General features: G+C 37.9%; 3 protein-coding genes across 4 annotated transcripts in view; 1 reads left to right on the top strand and 2 right to left on the bottom strand.

Moving 5' to 3' along the window:
- LOC124131873 (golgin subfamily A member 5-like) overlaps positions 1-14,640 on the bottom strand; it is a 40,833-nt gene extending 26,193 nt beyond the window's left edge. For both annotated transcript variants that reach the window (XM_046495376.2, XM_046495377.2), the window contains exons 1-4: positions 14,549-14,640; positions 12,776-13,330; positions 8,657-8,899; positions 7,996-8,215 (exon numbers count right to left, since the gene is read on the bottom strand). In XM_046495376.2, coding sequence (XP_046351332.1) covers positions 7,996-8,215; positions 8,657-8,899; positions 12,776-13,310 — 998 coding nt within the window. In that variant the 5' untranslated portion in view covers positions 13,311-13,330; positions 14,549-14,640. The remainder of the gene's footprint in view (positions 1-7,995; positions 8,216-8,656; positions 8,900-12,775; positions 13,331-14,548) is intronic.
- Positions 2,161-4,504, top strand: LOC125384431 (putative nuclease HARBI1). The gene is made up of 4 exons (XM_048403559.1): positions 2,161-2,903; positions 3,370-3,492; positions 3,889-4,023; positions 4,282-4,504. Exons 1-4 carry the CDS (start codon positions 2,344-2,346, stop codon positions 4,502-4,504), a joined length of 1,041 nt encoding a protein of 346 aa, XP_048259516.1. The 5' UTR covers positions 2,161-2,343.
- Positions 4,606-7,336, bottom strand: LOC124148680 (myb/SANT-like DNA-binding domain-containing protein 4). Its single transcript, XM_048403560.1, has 7 exons — positions 6,890-7,336; positions 6,372-6,437; positions 6,055-6,151; positions 5,695-5,764; positions 5,280-5,414; positions 4,927-4,968; positions 4,606-4,778 (listed from the first exon to the last, which is right to left on the bottom strand). The coding sequence occupies exons 1-7, from the start codon at positions 7,063-7,065 to the stop codon at positions 4,606-4,608; spliced, it is 759 nt and encodes a 252-aa protein (XP_048259517.1). The 5' UTR covers positions 7,066-7,336.
- Positions 14,641-14,657: the final 17 nt, after the last annotated feature.

Raw genomic sequence — 14,657 nt, 5'->3', positions numbered from 1 at the left:
CCCCTGTCATCATGAAAAAAGAATTATAAAGAGAAGTCATATTTTCATTCAAAAACATATCTGTCTTTCCTTGAATACTCTTTGTCTAAGTGCCAGAAATGTCAGTGTCATAAAAAAATTAAAAAAAGATTTTCATAAGGACTTTTCTTAGATAGACCTAGATCAAAGTCAAACCATGTGACTAGTTAGGTAGAATAATACTTATAAGCCCTCATTTCTGAGGTGTCCATATTTTTCACATTTTAGGACTAAACGTGATCCATGTAGATCTGCCTGTTTTGTTATGTAAAACAAATTCTTGTCTTAAAAAATGAGAAAAGGAATCATTCAGACGAAATTTTTTATCCCATTGATTCACGAAAATCAGTTGAAATGTACAGTGGTGACTTTTGTACCCAAAATTTCTAGTAATTTGTTACCCAAATGGGTATGTGATTTTGTAGATCTACCTAGAATTATTTCAATTTGGTGTCTTAAACTTATCATAATATCACTTTCCTATCAAAACAATTCATTCTAACTTAGGTTTAACCAACTTAACTGGCCTCTCCTTCAGTGACAAGACGTCAATTTTCTCTCAACACTAAACAATCAATTTCAAGGATCACAGTCATAATCATATTTGGAACTTGATGAAATATTTTATCATGTGTTCTGTTCATCTACATGAAAACATAAATATAATTATAGATCTATTGTCTTATTTTCTAAGGTACAAATTCACAAAGTATTTTGGGTACAATTTAATTTGTTTTGGGTACAAAATCACATATATAGGAGCCTAGAATCTATATATATTTACACTAGCCTACCTCGTTGTGTACCAAAATTTTATCGGTTCAGAGGACGGGAGGTTCTCAGAAAGTTTTCAACAACATCTTTAATATTTAAATTGTTCTTTTTGTAATGTTAGACCAATAACAATATTATGTTATTATTATGGCATATCAATACGTTGTATCGTTCTCCGTTGCGTTCGTTTTAGAAAATATTTTTAAAATTAAAATCATCGAGCGTGAAATCCATTACGGTTTCGGATTTAGACTTACACATTTGATGGCGACAATCACGAAGAAATATGAAACAAATAGGAGTGAAGACTGCTCTCCAGATCAATAAATAGTAAATAGTTGACGAAAAATAGTAAATTATGTATTTTCTTTTGAATTTGAATCTATTTCGGAATTTCTTTATGATAGCTTACCAACTTTTGCATATTTTGCTTCCATGTGTCACATGCGGTACGTGCTTCCGGTTTCAGAAATGATAGCTAAAATTGCAAGTATTTTGATTATTTCTCGTAAAATGCAATATTTTGCTATTGAATGGTTTACCTAGAATGTATATCAGTTCAGATTTTGCGTATCATCCAATATTTGTCATTTTTCGCAGCGTTTGTTGACTTTGTTAAACTCAACAATTCGCGAGTTAGGCCACGCCCAAACGTATCTCTGACGTTTGTCGGCTTGTCAATGTGTCGGAAAGTTTATCAAACAAAATCATTTGCAAACTCTTTAAAAATGAAATTCTTTTTACAAAGATTTATACATACGTGTCAATAATTCTAGAAAATTAAGTTAGATGTAACAAAATGATTGTAATAGTTTAACGGGATAACTATGCATGTGGAGTTGTTTGTTTACCGCCGTTGCCATGATCGTACAAGTTCCATCCAATCGATGATGTTACGATTCAGATTGTTTTTGTTTACAATTAGTTACACCGAAAGTTGCGAATTTTTAGAAATAAAGGAACATGAGTGTTTTCCTTTCGTCAGCAAACCAAAAATTATGATCGAATAGGAAAAATGATGAAATTATAAAGAAAATATCGGACTGCATGCCGCTCAACGTGAAGTGCCAAAAGTCAACAATGGCCGTTTCTGGTAGTTGTGTGCCGAGAAGTTTGGCCGAAACATTTTTAACTCGCGGTATTTTCTTTTTGAGGTAAATAAATGACTGAACGTTTTGATATTGAGCAAGCTGAGCATTTATGCATGTCATACGTAATTTAAATGTTACGCAAAGCCTTCTTGGTAAATAGATATGGCGAGTTTTATTTTGGGGTGTTGTTATGCTATTCGCCTGTCGAATGGGTTCGACATCAGATGCACGGGGATGGACACCTCTGTCGAATGGGTTCGACGTTAGCGTGCAGGGCCCCGATCCACAAAGCCTTCGTAGCGCTACGAACATCGTAAAACCCGTCGTAACTTTATGACAAAAATCTTAAGCGATCCACAAAGCTATCTTAGTGAAAATATCTCGTAAAGTTAAGAGAAAAATTATGAGTGGTCAGTACCTATCGTAAATCAAGCATTTCTGTCGTAACTTTAGTATAAAGATGGCGGCATATTTTTTGCTTGGCATAGTAGAAGAAAAAGCAACACGATCACGACCAAGGGTGTTTCGAGACCGAACTCGAATACTTGACACGCTCGATGATGACAGCATAATCCGGCGCTACCGGCTACCACGTCATGCCATATTTAAACTTATAGACTTACTGAAACCATATCTTGCTTCCGAAACAGAGCGTTCACATGCATTGTCCCCGGAAACACAGGTTTTGATTGCCCTCAGGTTTTATAGTAAGGGGTCTTTTTTCACTGAACTAGCAGACTTGCATGGGGTATCCCAGTCCACTGTGTCACGGGTGTTTACCCGTACAAATGAAGCCATTGTCAAACAACTAAAACTGATTTCGTTCCCAAAGGCAACATCCGACCAACGTGTCACGAAGGAAGCATTTTATAACATTAGCAGATTTCCAAAAGTGCTTGGTTGTATAGATGGCACCCTCATACCTATCATGCGACCCACCGGGGATGAAGAAGCGGTTTACGTTTGCAGGAAGGGCTTCCATGCCGTAAACGTACAAGCTGTCTGTGACGCAGAACTAAGGTACATCACACTTCACAGACGTTAACAACAACACCCAGCAACATCCTTATTTAACAATTGATAGGGTCAGTAAGAATCAATCATTTGTATACAGACGTAATAACAACATTATTCAGGGAAACATCGAAGGATACACACCTTGTTTACTCTCTTTAATGACCTTGACAATGACTAGTGGTGCCACCTACTCATTTTGTTGACCAATCATTACGTAAGGCCCAACATGGGTTTTGTCATGAGGTCCAATACAGGTTTCTATTACCGTGCGGAATTACCATTGTGATAAAGGACGATTGTTTTAGTACTTAAAGCAATGCTCACTGCTGAAAAAATAAAGAATAAAGAAAACTGTTAACAGCCAGTTGGACTATCACACACACACAGGGACTTGAGAAAATAACTTTAATATCGATTTATGAATGCATGGCTCATGGAAGAATTATAAATATGTATATATAATCAAAAGGTTTACAAGTGTGGTTTCCAAGTGGCCTGGTTCAACTCATGATTCGTTCATGCTACAAAACAGCAAGATTGGGCAGTATATGGAGACTGCTGGGAATGACGGATGGCTGCTAGGCGATTCAGGGTAACAGCAAATCATTTGTGTAAACATAAGTTGTATTGTAACCACTACAGAGATATGAAAACACATAAACAAGAAGTTGATATTTTGTAACTTGGCACACAGAAGACGATACTGTAATCAAAATGTGATTTTCAGATTCCAATGTTTATTTCATATTAGTCACTTTAAAATATATTGATCATAAATTGAAAGCAGCGCCCATAAAATCTAGCTCTGCGTGAAAGTGATTTCCCCTTGTACTTAACCCCAAATTTCACAATGTAGACTGACACCAATAAAATTGTCACGAAATGAAATAACATTTGAAGTGAAATATATAAGCTGGTATTTTAAGTTGTATTTCAATATTTAATGGTATGGTCAGTATGTTTAACAGAATTACAATTTTTACATCAGATATGCATGTCGCCCATGGCTGCTTACGCCAATAGTTAACCCTACAACACCGTCTGAGGAACGTTACAACACTGCACACTGCAGAACACGCAACACTGTGGAGAGGGCCTTTGGACTCCTTAAATCCAGGTTCAGGCATGTACATGTATATGTTCATCCCTTATTCTACTCAAGCATATATATCATTTTTCAATATTTGAGACATTAGTATGGCATATGTTTGTGCTAATGACAGATTAAGATGTTATGCTTTAAGATAATACTCATACTTTAAAGTAAATCAGAGATATGGTCTTTTAAGAATATTTCAAGTTTTACACATCATAATGCGACTAGTCTATCTTATCTGCATTCTGAACAAAGGGTAATGTTTGTGTTTATATACATTATTAGGTGCCTACATAAATCAGGTGGCTGCCTGCCATTCACCCCCCCAAAATGCCATCAAGTTGTGTATGCAACCTGTCAGCTGCATAACTTCTGCATCAGCCTAAGATTGCCAGCTCCTCCTACACAAGAAGACCTGCTCCAAGAAGATGGGATAGCTTACCTGGGACCTCTCAATGACGGCCTCAAAGTCCGACAAGCTGTCGTCAATAACTGTTTCTCTAAATGATTGTATGATTAAGATAAACGACTTTTTGTAACCGATGATAAATGACAACAGAAGCTACATTATCAGTATGAATTTTTATATTTGGGAAAATTAATCAAAGTTTAAAGGAACTGAATAACTGGTGATACATTCAGTTGACCAGAGTGGCCAGCTTCCAGAGAAATGATGTAGGCCAATTTCTGTTCTTCCACATGTAATCTCTTTTTTTCGACCTCAAGAAGCTCTTTCAGCACATTCAGTTTCTCCCTCTCTATGTTCAGAATGTTATCTTTGTCTGAAAGAAATTTTCACAAGTCTCACAGCAACAGTTATGTCTCGTCCATCTTCATACAAACTTTATCAAAACAAACATCAGGGTTTCTTGAGTAAATTACATTTTTTCTCTTTCTATCATTTCAAATTTGATGTATTGCTGTACATACCACTGAGAGTCTTTGTGGCCTTAACATGTGAAACTGCATCAACTGTATTAAAGAAACAAATCATTTAACTGAGACATGTGAATGTTGTATTTAAAACATATACACAGGAATATTAAGTAAACACCTCTCTCCCTATAATACATAATACATAAACACATACAGAGATTGGAAATACAATTAAAATCCATGAACTGTATTTCTAAGAACTGTGATGTTGTTTACATGATTTCATCTTATCTTGTGGTAGGTATACCTGCAATAAACTATCACAGTTGCAAATCTCTCCCCACCCAGAACCTTGAAAGTTTTATTAAATTTATTGTGCAGTATTTCCATTATGTATATGGTAATACCTTGAGGAACATCATCTGCCGACATCACACTCTCTGAGTACATGATGTATGTTGGTGGCACAAAGGCCCCATCACAAGGCAAGTCCTGCAGGGCTTGAAGAGTCTCTGGAAAAACTGGAGTTGCTGGGGTAGTGTCTGTAAGTAATATGATACATGTAGTTCCAATTTACCAATTTCTCTGCAATGAAAAGAGGCAAAATCTACAAAAAGTATGGTTATTCATGGAACTATTAATCCAATTTCAAAATCAACTTTAAGTTTATACTTCATCTTTTATCTTACATGATCACAATTACCTTTACTGTATGAGATAATCTATAATATATCTGACATATGGTCATTAACATAAACTATGAGACCGGTTAAGTAAACAACTGCACATACAGCCATTCACACAACCAATTATGCAACTTACTTTCATATTCTTCACTTTCAAGGCCACCCTCACAGCCTTGAATCGAGCAGGGAGGTATGAATGATACAACCTGAAATCAATATTTCTTTCAATGCATGTTACAATGTTAATGTTCTCTGTAATAAGGAATGAAGTACTTTACCTAATAACTTATTGGTCAAAAGATTACCTGTTTGTTATAATCACAATCTATCTGCTCCTTTAAGTGCTTTTCATATAAATTGTAAAATTACAATTCAACAGCAACTATATTCATTTGTATTTGTTGAGTACTCATTATGCCCACATATAAGAAAAAAAAAACACCCAATGATATAGCATTTATGAAATTCAAGATTGAAAAAGAAACTGTAGGCTCACCCGCTGTTCCATTTCAGTGAGGCTGGATGGTGGAGGCCCCCCACCGGTTCTCGTTGCCTCCCTCCTTCTTTCAGCTTCTTTTTTCCTTGTTTGACTCCTGACGGAACAAAATGTATAAATGAGCAAACACACCTCGTATTATCATTATCTATAAAAAAGTACCAGTATAAACAATTTTAATTTATATTTAATAACAGCTAAATATCAATGTTTCACAGAACATGAACATGTATGTCAGGATAAGCATATGTTTTATACCATGCAATGAGTAATTGTTTACATAAAATAATGTTATGTTCTAAATTGTATACACATACTTGTAGTCCATCCACTTCTTTTTAACATCTTTGGTCAGTCTCTTGACACCACTGTTTGCACTGATGCTGAAACAAGATCAGTGAACTTTAATAAATTGTCAAGAATAACAGTAATAGAGTGAAGGGTTAGAACTCCAAAATCCCAGCAACATAATGTATCGAGAATGTCTCGTCTAAAATACGGAGAGAGTGGTGTCCCTTTCTAAGTGTCAAAATGGCTGCCTGTGACACTGCAGCGCTAGTTCCAGCTTATGTATATCCTTTGAATCAAGTTATTACCAAAGACGGGTTGATGAAGTAACACCATGTTGACAGGTTGGTGAGATAGGCTACAGATATTTCCGTCAGAATACTTACCTCGCCCTGCAATATTCAACATAAAACATCGATGTATTACGTGATCATTTTTTACATATTTGTACTCCAGTTTATACCAGACATATGACGCCCCCCCCCCCCCCCCCCTCCACACACACACACACACACACACACACACACAATTTCATTGAATCACTCACCTCTGTGAAATGTCCTCCCATGCTTTCTTCTTCATTCTGTTCGTCAAATTGTTGCTAAATGACGAAAACAACACGTTTTTCTTTGACTGTACACCCTCTATTAGAAGGGCTAACTCACTGTTAGTCCAGTTCTTGCTCCTTTGGCGTTTCAATGTCAATGGTTGACTAGCATCCATGATCGCTTGATATAGATACGACTGGCGTCGTCTGCTAATACAGTGAAGGGATTCCCCTGTAAATTAATGACGTCATTGGGGAATCCCCCTATATTCTTACCTCCATCACAGGAGAGCGACAATCTTAATTTACGACAATGATCGTAAGACGATGAATTTACGAACGGATTAAGAACGCTTTGTGGATCGGTCGTAAATATTAGTAAAATTATCTTAATTTTAATCGTAAACTCTTACGATATGTGTAAGTTACGAAGGCTTTGTGGATCGGGGCCCTGAGCTTTAAGGGGGCCCTGCATATTGGGGTGCTGCTCAAGTACTTTCATCTAAGGACTTCCTCCATCTTTAGTGTGTAACATTAGGGTTATGACAAGAGCTCTTTTCATGGTTAACTAAGAACTCTGCATTCAGAGATAAATCTTATTATAACAACTATATTAAACTTTAGGTCACTCAGTAAATCCTGCAGTATACAATAACAGGCAGATGTAATAATACAATAATAGACCATTTACATTGCACCAAATTCAGAGGCATTCTGAAAGCCCTATTATTACCCCGGACACTGGATCAGTGTGCACTCAAGAATCATTTTCAGCTCCTTGGGGAGTATACAACTCAACCTATCCAACCATGTACCCATTCACTGCTGGATGAACAGAAGCACTTTTCGAACAAACTCACTGGCCCAACGAGACATCACATGTGTTACATGTGCTTCAGTGTGTGGCAGGACTAAAGCCCTAGAAACTCTCAGGAACCGAACTGCCGAAACGTGGTAACCCATCCACAGACTTTCCGCGATCGATTGCTAAACTGTATCTGATTTGTGACCTGTGCACTATGCACACGACCACATGCCACCACAATACTATACATGCCATAATCAGCATACAACAAGCCATTATTTAACAGTAACAGTGGACCCACCTTTCTCTGTGTGACTGCAGATCCTCAATTTGCTTCTCCCTCTCTTTAACACTGCGGTCAGCCTCCTCCAGCCTTATGCGCAACACAGCCAGCTGGGAGTCTTTTGCTGCCAGTGATTCAGAGAGGTCCGATTCCCTAGCCTGCAGCTCCCGCACCAACTGATCATGCATTGACGCAGAATTGTGATAATCCTCCAGTTTCTTCTTTGTCTTCACCAACTCTGAATTTGGATGAACGAGTAAGACATGTTGTGTAAGACCTGCATCCCTCCTCGGATTCAAGGCAACCACACTGCAAACCTTTCATAGCTATAGCAATTAGCATGTTAGGCAAGGCCAGTTAATGTTGGTCTTTTCTGGAAGTGTCTAACGAAAAATTGTCTGATACAAAAATAAGCTCTTAAAACATCTTTTGGTTTGAACAAATCTTTATTCAAAATGTCCTTCGGAATCAGTAGTGACAAGATATGCTTTTGCTTTTTTTGCCTCCAACAAATAGAACATAAATACAGTAAAATATGTAAACAAGCAAAATAATTGGTCAAATTTATCTTTCTTATCATGATTATATCAGTGTATATAGTACATACATAACATACATGTTGAATGTTCTAATGCTACATCAATTCCAGTCTTTTGGTGTTTTTTTCAGTTTTTATTACCTGTCTGGGAATCCTTTGCCCTCTGAATCAATGAAGCCATTTCTTGATTCAAGGATGCAATCTCATTTCTTAGGAGCCGGTTCTCAAGTTCAAGTGATGATAGCTGAGAGTTATCTCCCTTCTCAATGTCCCCAGCACTACTGTGTTCACTGTTTGCTGGAGATTCTTGCATGGCATCAGCCAGGGCTTCAATATCAGCTGATGCATTAGAACCAGTTGGACTTTCACGCTGAGATTCTCCTTCTAATAAAAATCGAACAAGATAAGTTTTGACATACCTGACACTTGACATAACAGATAAATGGTGTAATGATTTGTTTGTTGATTAACACAGCACTCAGAAATATGTAAATAATCAAGTCTGTACAAGAAATTACAGTGGTTAATATCGTGAACAATCCACAGGATAATTTACCAATGGGTTTCATGTGTATTGGGTATCCATAATTGTTATTTTTTTACCCACATGTTTCTTTACACTTGGGTATTTCAACTTGAAAATCTGTTTCGTAACAATCCCTGTAAATCCTATAAAACCAAATGAATAGTACTATACACATGTTTTACCAAATGTAACTGTCAGTCAGTGAAGTTCGCAATCGGCTGATATGCAATTTCTTTATCTAACAGTTGTAATATACACATAAGTTTTATTCCAATAGCATATTTATAGTTCTTGTTGCATATTTGATACTTTAAGGAATTGATTTGTCTGAGTATTTCAGCATCTTCCCGAGGCAAGTGAGTTAACTGACTATAAAAGTCCAGTTTCCACCCTTGCCAAACTAGGCTGGTATTATGGGGTTACATTTTGGCTGGACTAATGAGTTTATGCATAGTCCAATCAAAATCGTGCACTGAAATCGAAATCCAGTTTGTAAAGTGTCATGCAGATTTCTGTCGACTGCAGGATTTGCAAAGCATGTGCACCGCTAACTCGTTGTCAACAGATATTTTCTAAATCTTTTCATGCTTTTAATCAAGGTGATTTGATGCACTTCGCAATGTAAGACTTGTTTTATCACAATATATATCTTGATTATCAATCAGATCGTCTTGACTGGGCGCCACCGTTTTGTTTGAAGCAAATGCAAGTGATATGAGAGGTAGAATCTGATTGGTCAATAGGAGAGGCATAGAACGGACATAACTCGCAATAGCCACTGGTGGCCCTACGATCGAGCCCAGTAATTCCAGCCTAGTTCGGCAAGGGTGGAAACTGGACTTTTAAAGTCAGTTAACTCTCTTGCCTCGGGAAGTGGAAACTGGACTTTTAAAGTCAGTTAACTCTCTTGCCTTGGGAAGATGGTATTTCAGTTGATTTAATGTGTATTTTACGCAAATACGCAGCTAATGTACAGCTCTGATGACAAAAACAACATAAAATTCTTAAGCTATACCATTATTCCAAGGCTAATGAAAATCATTCAGGACACATACAATGCTCTTGGACACAATACCATCCATACACTCGTCTAGTAGTACTTTTCCCCACACCACTTTTATTCTATTCTTAAACATGTTAAGATTGGTTGGTTGGTTTGTTGTTTAACGCCGCACTCAGCAACATTCCAACTATATGACGGCGGTCTGTAAATAATAGAGTCTGGACCAGACAATCCAGTGATTAATATCATGAGCATCAATCCACACAATTGGGATCGATGACCTGCATCAACCAAGTCAGCGAGTCTGACCACCTGATCCCGATAGTCGCCTTTTACGACAAGCATAGTCACCTTTTACGGCAAGCATGGGTTGCTGAAGACCTATTCTACCCCGGAATCTTCACGGGTCTTAAACATGCTAAGAAGATATTTTAACCCAACATGCCCAATTTGTAAAACAGTTTAAATTCATTTTACAACCACAAACACTAGGGCTGGCTATACGGCTGGGACTGGTACCCCCGGTACCTGGGTCTCGGGTGGGTACTGAGTAGGACCCTTGGTTAGTCACATGATTACAGTCAAGTCTCTTTAATCCGACATTCGGCTTTATCCGACACTAATGATGGGAACCGATTAAATCAGTGCTATTTAGACCTGTTAATCCGACAGTCTCACACTCCGAATCACCTAATTAGCAACGAATTACCGAAATTTCTCATTAATCAGTCTCGTTTATTCGACACAGTGATCAGCGTACTCCGTGGTCATCTGCCCGCGAGTACAAAGCCTGTGTTTTGATGCGAGACGAATCAGCTGGTAGCTGCATATTACAACGGCTGCAGAGATAAACTTGCTTAACAATAAACAATTAATGCTTTAATAAAGAAAGGAGGAAAAACCACATGCTTAGATTACCTCAATCTTATTAGAATCAGATACAAGTTCTCGCTATCGACGAGGACATCCCATTACAGGTCACGTCAGAACAACCTTTCGCGAACTATGACCTACCAATGAAATGACCAACAGGAAGCCGACGTTAACCTCTTAGAAAGCAGCTTCCTTAAGCTTTGGGTACCAGTTTCAAAGTTGCGACTTCCATTCCAGACTATGCTTTTTAAAGTATTTTGAATAAGTCTTACATTCTGTAACAGTTGTTTTGTGTTTAACTTTATAGGTTGCATGATTAGAAAACATATTCCGCCAACATTGTAACATAGCAATATGAATATTTATTTTATATTTTTTATTACATGTTGGAATCCTTATCTATCATGTAGCTGTCCGATTTTCGATCACGAACATTGATACTACATAATTTTGTTTATCCGACATACTCACTGACATATGCAACCATCGATGTCGGATTAACAGGACTTGACTGTATATTGTTTAATGGCAAAAAATATCTAGAACTCTAGTGATTACACTAAACAGTGATAAATGTTCACATTTCTTTCAGACTTTGCACACATTCCTTCTGACTTTATATGTTTGCATAATATTAGACAACATCAGTCAACTTCAGTGTATGCATGACCAGATCGGCTTATATGTGTATCTAAATTTATTTTGACAGGAGTATGTTCAAACTATTCCCAATCGAACATGTTTTACCTATCTCTTGAGACCTACAGCGGGTACCCGGGTAGTAAATTTGGACTCGTCCCAGCCCTAGCTGCATGGCTTTCAATATAGATCGAGATCAATTATCAATAAGTATCAGAGAAGTATCCATAAGCAAATGTGCCTGAAAGTCCCCCAAAATCAACATAGTTCACACCACTGGCGAGCAGTGACAGATTTATGCATGGATTACTTTGTGGACATTTGAGATATAACAAAAACAGTTGCTTTCCATCTTTGACAACTGACATAATTGAGAATATCAAGTCTGTTTCGGTAAATCTTTAAAAGGTTGTAAGTTATTATCAATGAAAACAATTTCATATTGATAATCATTAATATTTCTTCCCATCGACAATAATTCTGAATATTGATCTTCTAAGCACATGTTTATGACATCCTGGTTAGTGTTTTGGGGTTCGTGAAATATCTCAGTAACTGCTTTTATCAAAGTGGTCACAAGTCTTTATGGCTAAGACCAGTACAAAAAACACTCTGCTGTCTTATCTGAAGTCAATATATATGTTAATTATGATCTCCTCTGTGGTCCAGTGGTAGACAATGGTAGAGCGTCCGCCCGGAGAGGGGAAGGTTCGGGGTTCGATCCCCAGCCGCGTCATACCAAAGACGTTAAAATATGGTACTTGTCTGGCGCTCGGCATTTAAAGGGCTAAAACAAGGACTGGTCGGCTCGGAGTCAGTATACTGTGTCTGAGTGGGGTATTCATGTTAAACAATGGCATGGTATCTCAGTGAGCTAGCACTATAAATCGGCATCAGTCCGGACTAGTACAAGCAGCCACACACATACGTACATGCACGTCACTATATAAGTGCAATAATCTTGGACGCGACATTAAACCCCATTTTACCTCACCTCATTATGATTTACCGTTTGTCACAGTAATCCTGGTAATATGATAGTTTTGTTTTTTTCTACAGACAGCAATAAGGATGTCAATTGTCATCTTATATCGCAATATCGATGTATAGGTATATTTCTAATGTTGATACTGTATCAATTCAATTTAATGAATAGCAATACCAAATTGATAATTTCTAATTAACAACCCGGGATCCCATACGTGATATATATATCTACCTTGTGTCTGTTCCGTAGAAACAACTTCCACTTGACTTGTGACCTCTACGACAGGAGGACGGACGTCTTTGTGGGAGACATTCGATGAAGTGCTGGACTGTCTGGAGTGATGATGACTACTCACTGGTGTTGCAGCCTTCTTCTTACTCTCCACCGGGTCCTTGCTGTTGAGGAACTCAAACAATGCCTCATCGGAATCCTTCTTTTTGACCTTGGTGTCGCTGGCACTGGTACTGGCAGCTGCTGCTTTGGGTGGTGCAGCTGTTTTCACTGGAGTCTGTTTTACAGGAGAACTGACAAAACCCGAGGAGGGGTTGACACTTCCCTTCAAGTCCTTGAGACGCGAGGGAACACTCTGGGAAGGGGACAGAATCTGCGAGGAAGACTTGGACCCTCCAACAGTGATCTGCTGTGTGGATGGTGTGGTGATTTGGGTTTGAGGCTCATCTGGGTGATGAAATGTTGTGGCAGCAGACTGATCAAGCTTGTTCAGAAAGTCCTCAGCTTTCCCAGTTACAGCTGACAGCCACGACATTTTCGGTTTTCAACCGAAACCTGTAAATATATACAAAAATTTAATCTGATAGTAGCCATGGACACTACAGAAGCACTACCATGACTACAGAAACACTTCAAGGTTTCACATGATATGAATATATCAGTATTATCAAACAACCATTTGACCACTGATATTGGTATGTAGCCCCACAGGACCATATTCTATCATTCTGTCTATAGCATGAGCAGCACATGACACCAGCACATGCAGTGTTCGAAATAAGGAGGGGTCCAAAGTTCCTTGAGAATTTGAATCTAGTGACTGCCTAAATGAAAGTAAATCTTTAACTTTTATATATGTCATATAACAATAAAGGATGACTTGACTTTCATGCTGTGGTTATGCAAATACCATGTGAAAGAAGAAAATGGTCCTCTTTTGATGAGTCAGTCTAACTGTCTGCAACATGTACAATCAATTATTGAGAGGTTTGTTTGATTGTTGTTTAACGGCACACTCAGCAATATTCCAGCTTTATGACGGCGGTCTGTAAATAATCGAATCTGGACCAGAATATCCAGTGATTGACATCATGAGCCTCGATCTACGCAAATGGGATACAATGACATGCATCAGCCAAGTCAGCGAGTCTGACCACCTGATCCCGTTAGTCGCCTTTTACGACAAAGCATAGGCACCTTTTACAACAAGAATGGGTTGCTGAAGACCTGTTCTAACCCGGATCTTCATGGGTATCAATTATTAAGAAAGGAAGTTACTTCCACATGTAATAAAGAAACCTTAGTCTTAAATATATTCGATAAAGGTCATGGGGGCAAAGTCAATAAGATGAAATAGCACTAATTGCAATGGTGAGGATTTATAAACCAAAAAGACGGCTTCTACTCAATATATTGCGTGGTATTTTGTCCAGTTCAGGGATTGTTTACGTTGTAGCTCTTGTTTATTATGATCACAAAACTAGGCCTATATCTACTGACCGCCACTTCTAAGTATAGACAGAGGGGCAAGTAGAACTAGGGTTCAGTAAGCAATATAGCTGAAGGAGCAAAACATATTGTCAATGTTGACAGCTTCGTAAAACTGAAAGTCATGAAGATGTGTTATGCTGTCATTGACTGGGAAAGAAGGAAATGCAGGGCAGGTGCTCGCTTCGTTGTTTACATTCATCAAAATGATGGACACAAATGTTATACCGATAAACAAACAGTATAAACAAGTCTAGAATGCTATCAAATTACAATAAACGTTACCTATAGCAACTAGATGTGAGATTTCATTGAAAATCAACAACTTCTTGCAACAAACGTTCAGACGTGGAAATCTGCTCGACGCATGCGCCGTTATTACGAAAATTATTTC

The sequence above is a fragment of the Haliotis rufescens genome, unplaced genomic scaffold, assembly GCF_023055435.1.
Source record: "Haliotis rufescens isolate VD_foot unplaced genomic scaffold, xgHalRufe1.0.p SCAF_3, whole genome shotgun sequence".
Classification (NCBI taxonomy): domain Eukaryota; kingdom Metazoa; phylum Mollusca; class Gastropoda; order Lepetellida; family Haliotidae; genus Haliotis; species Haliotis rufescens.
This window is presented reverse-complemented; position numbering and strand designations above follow the sequence as displayed.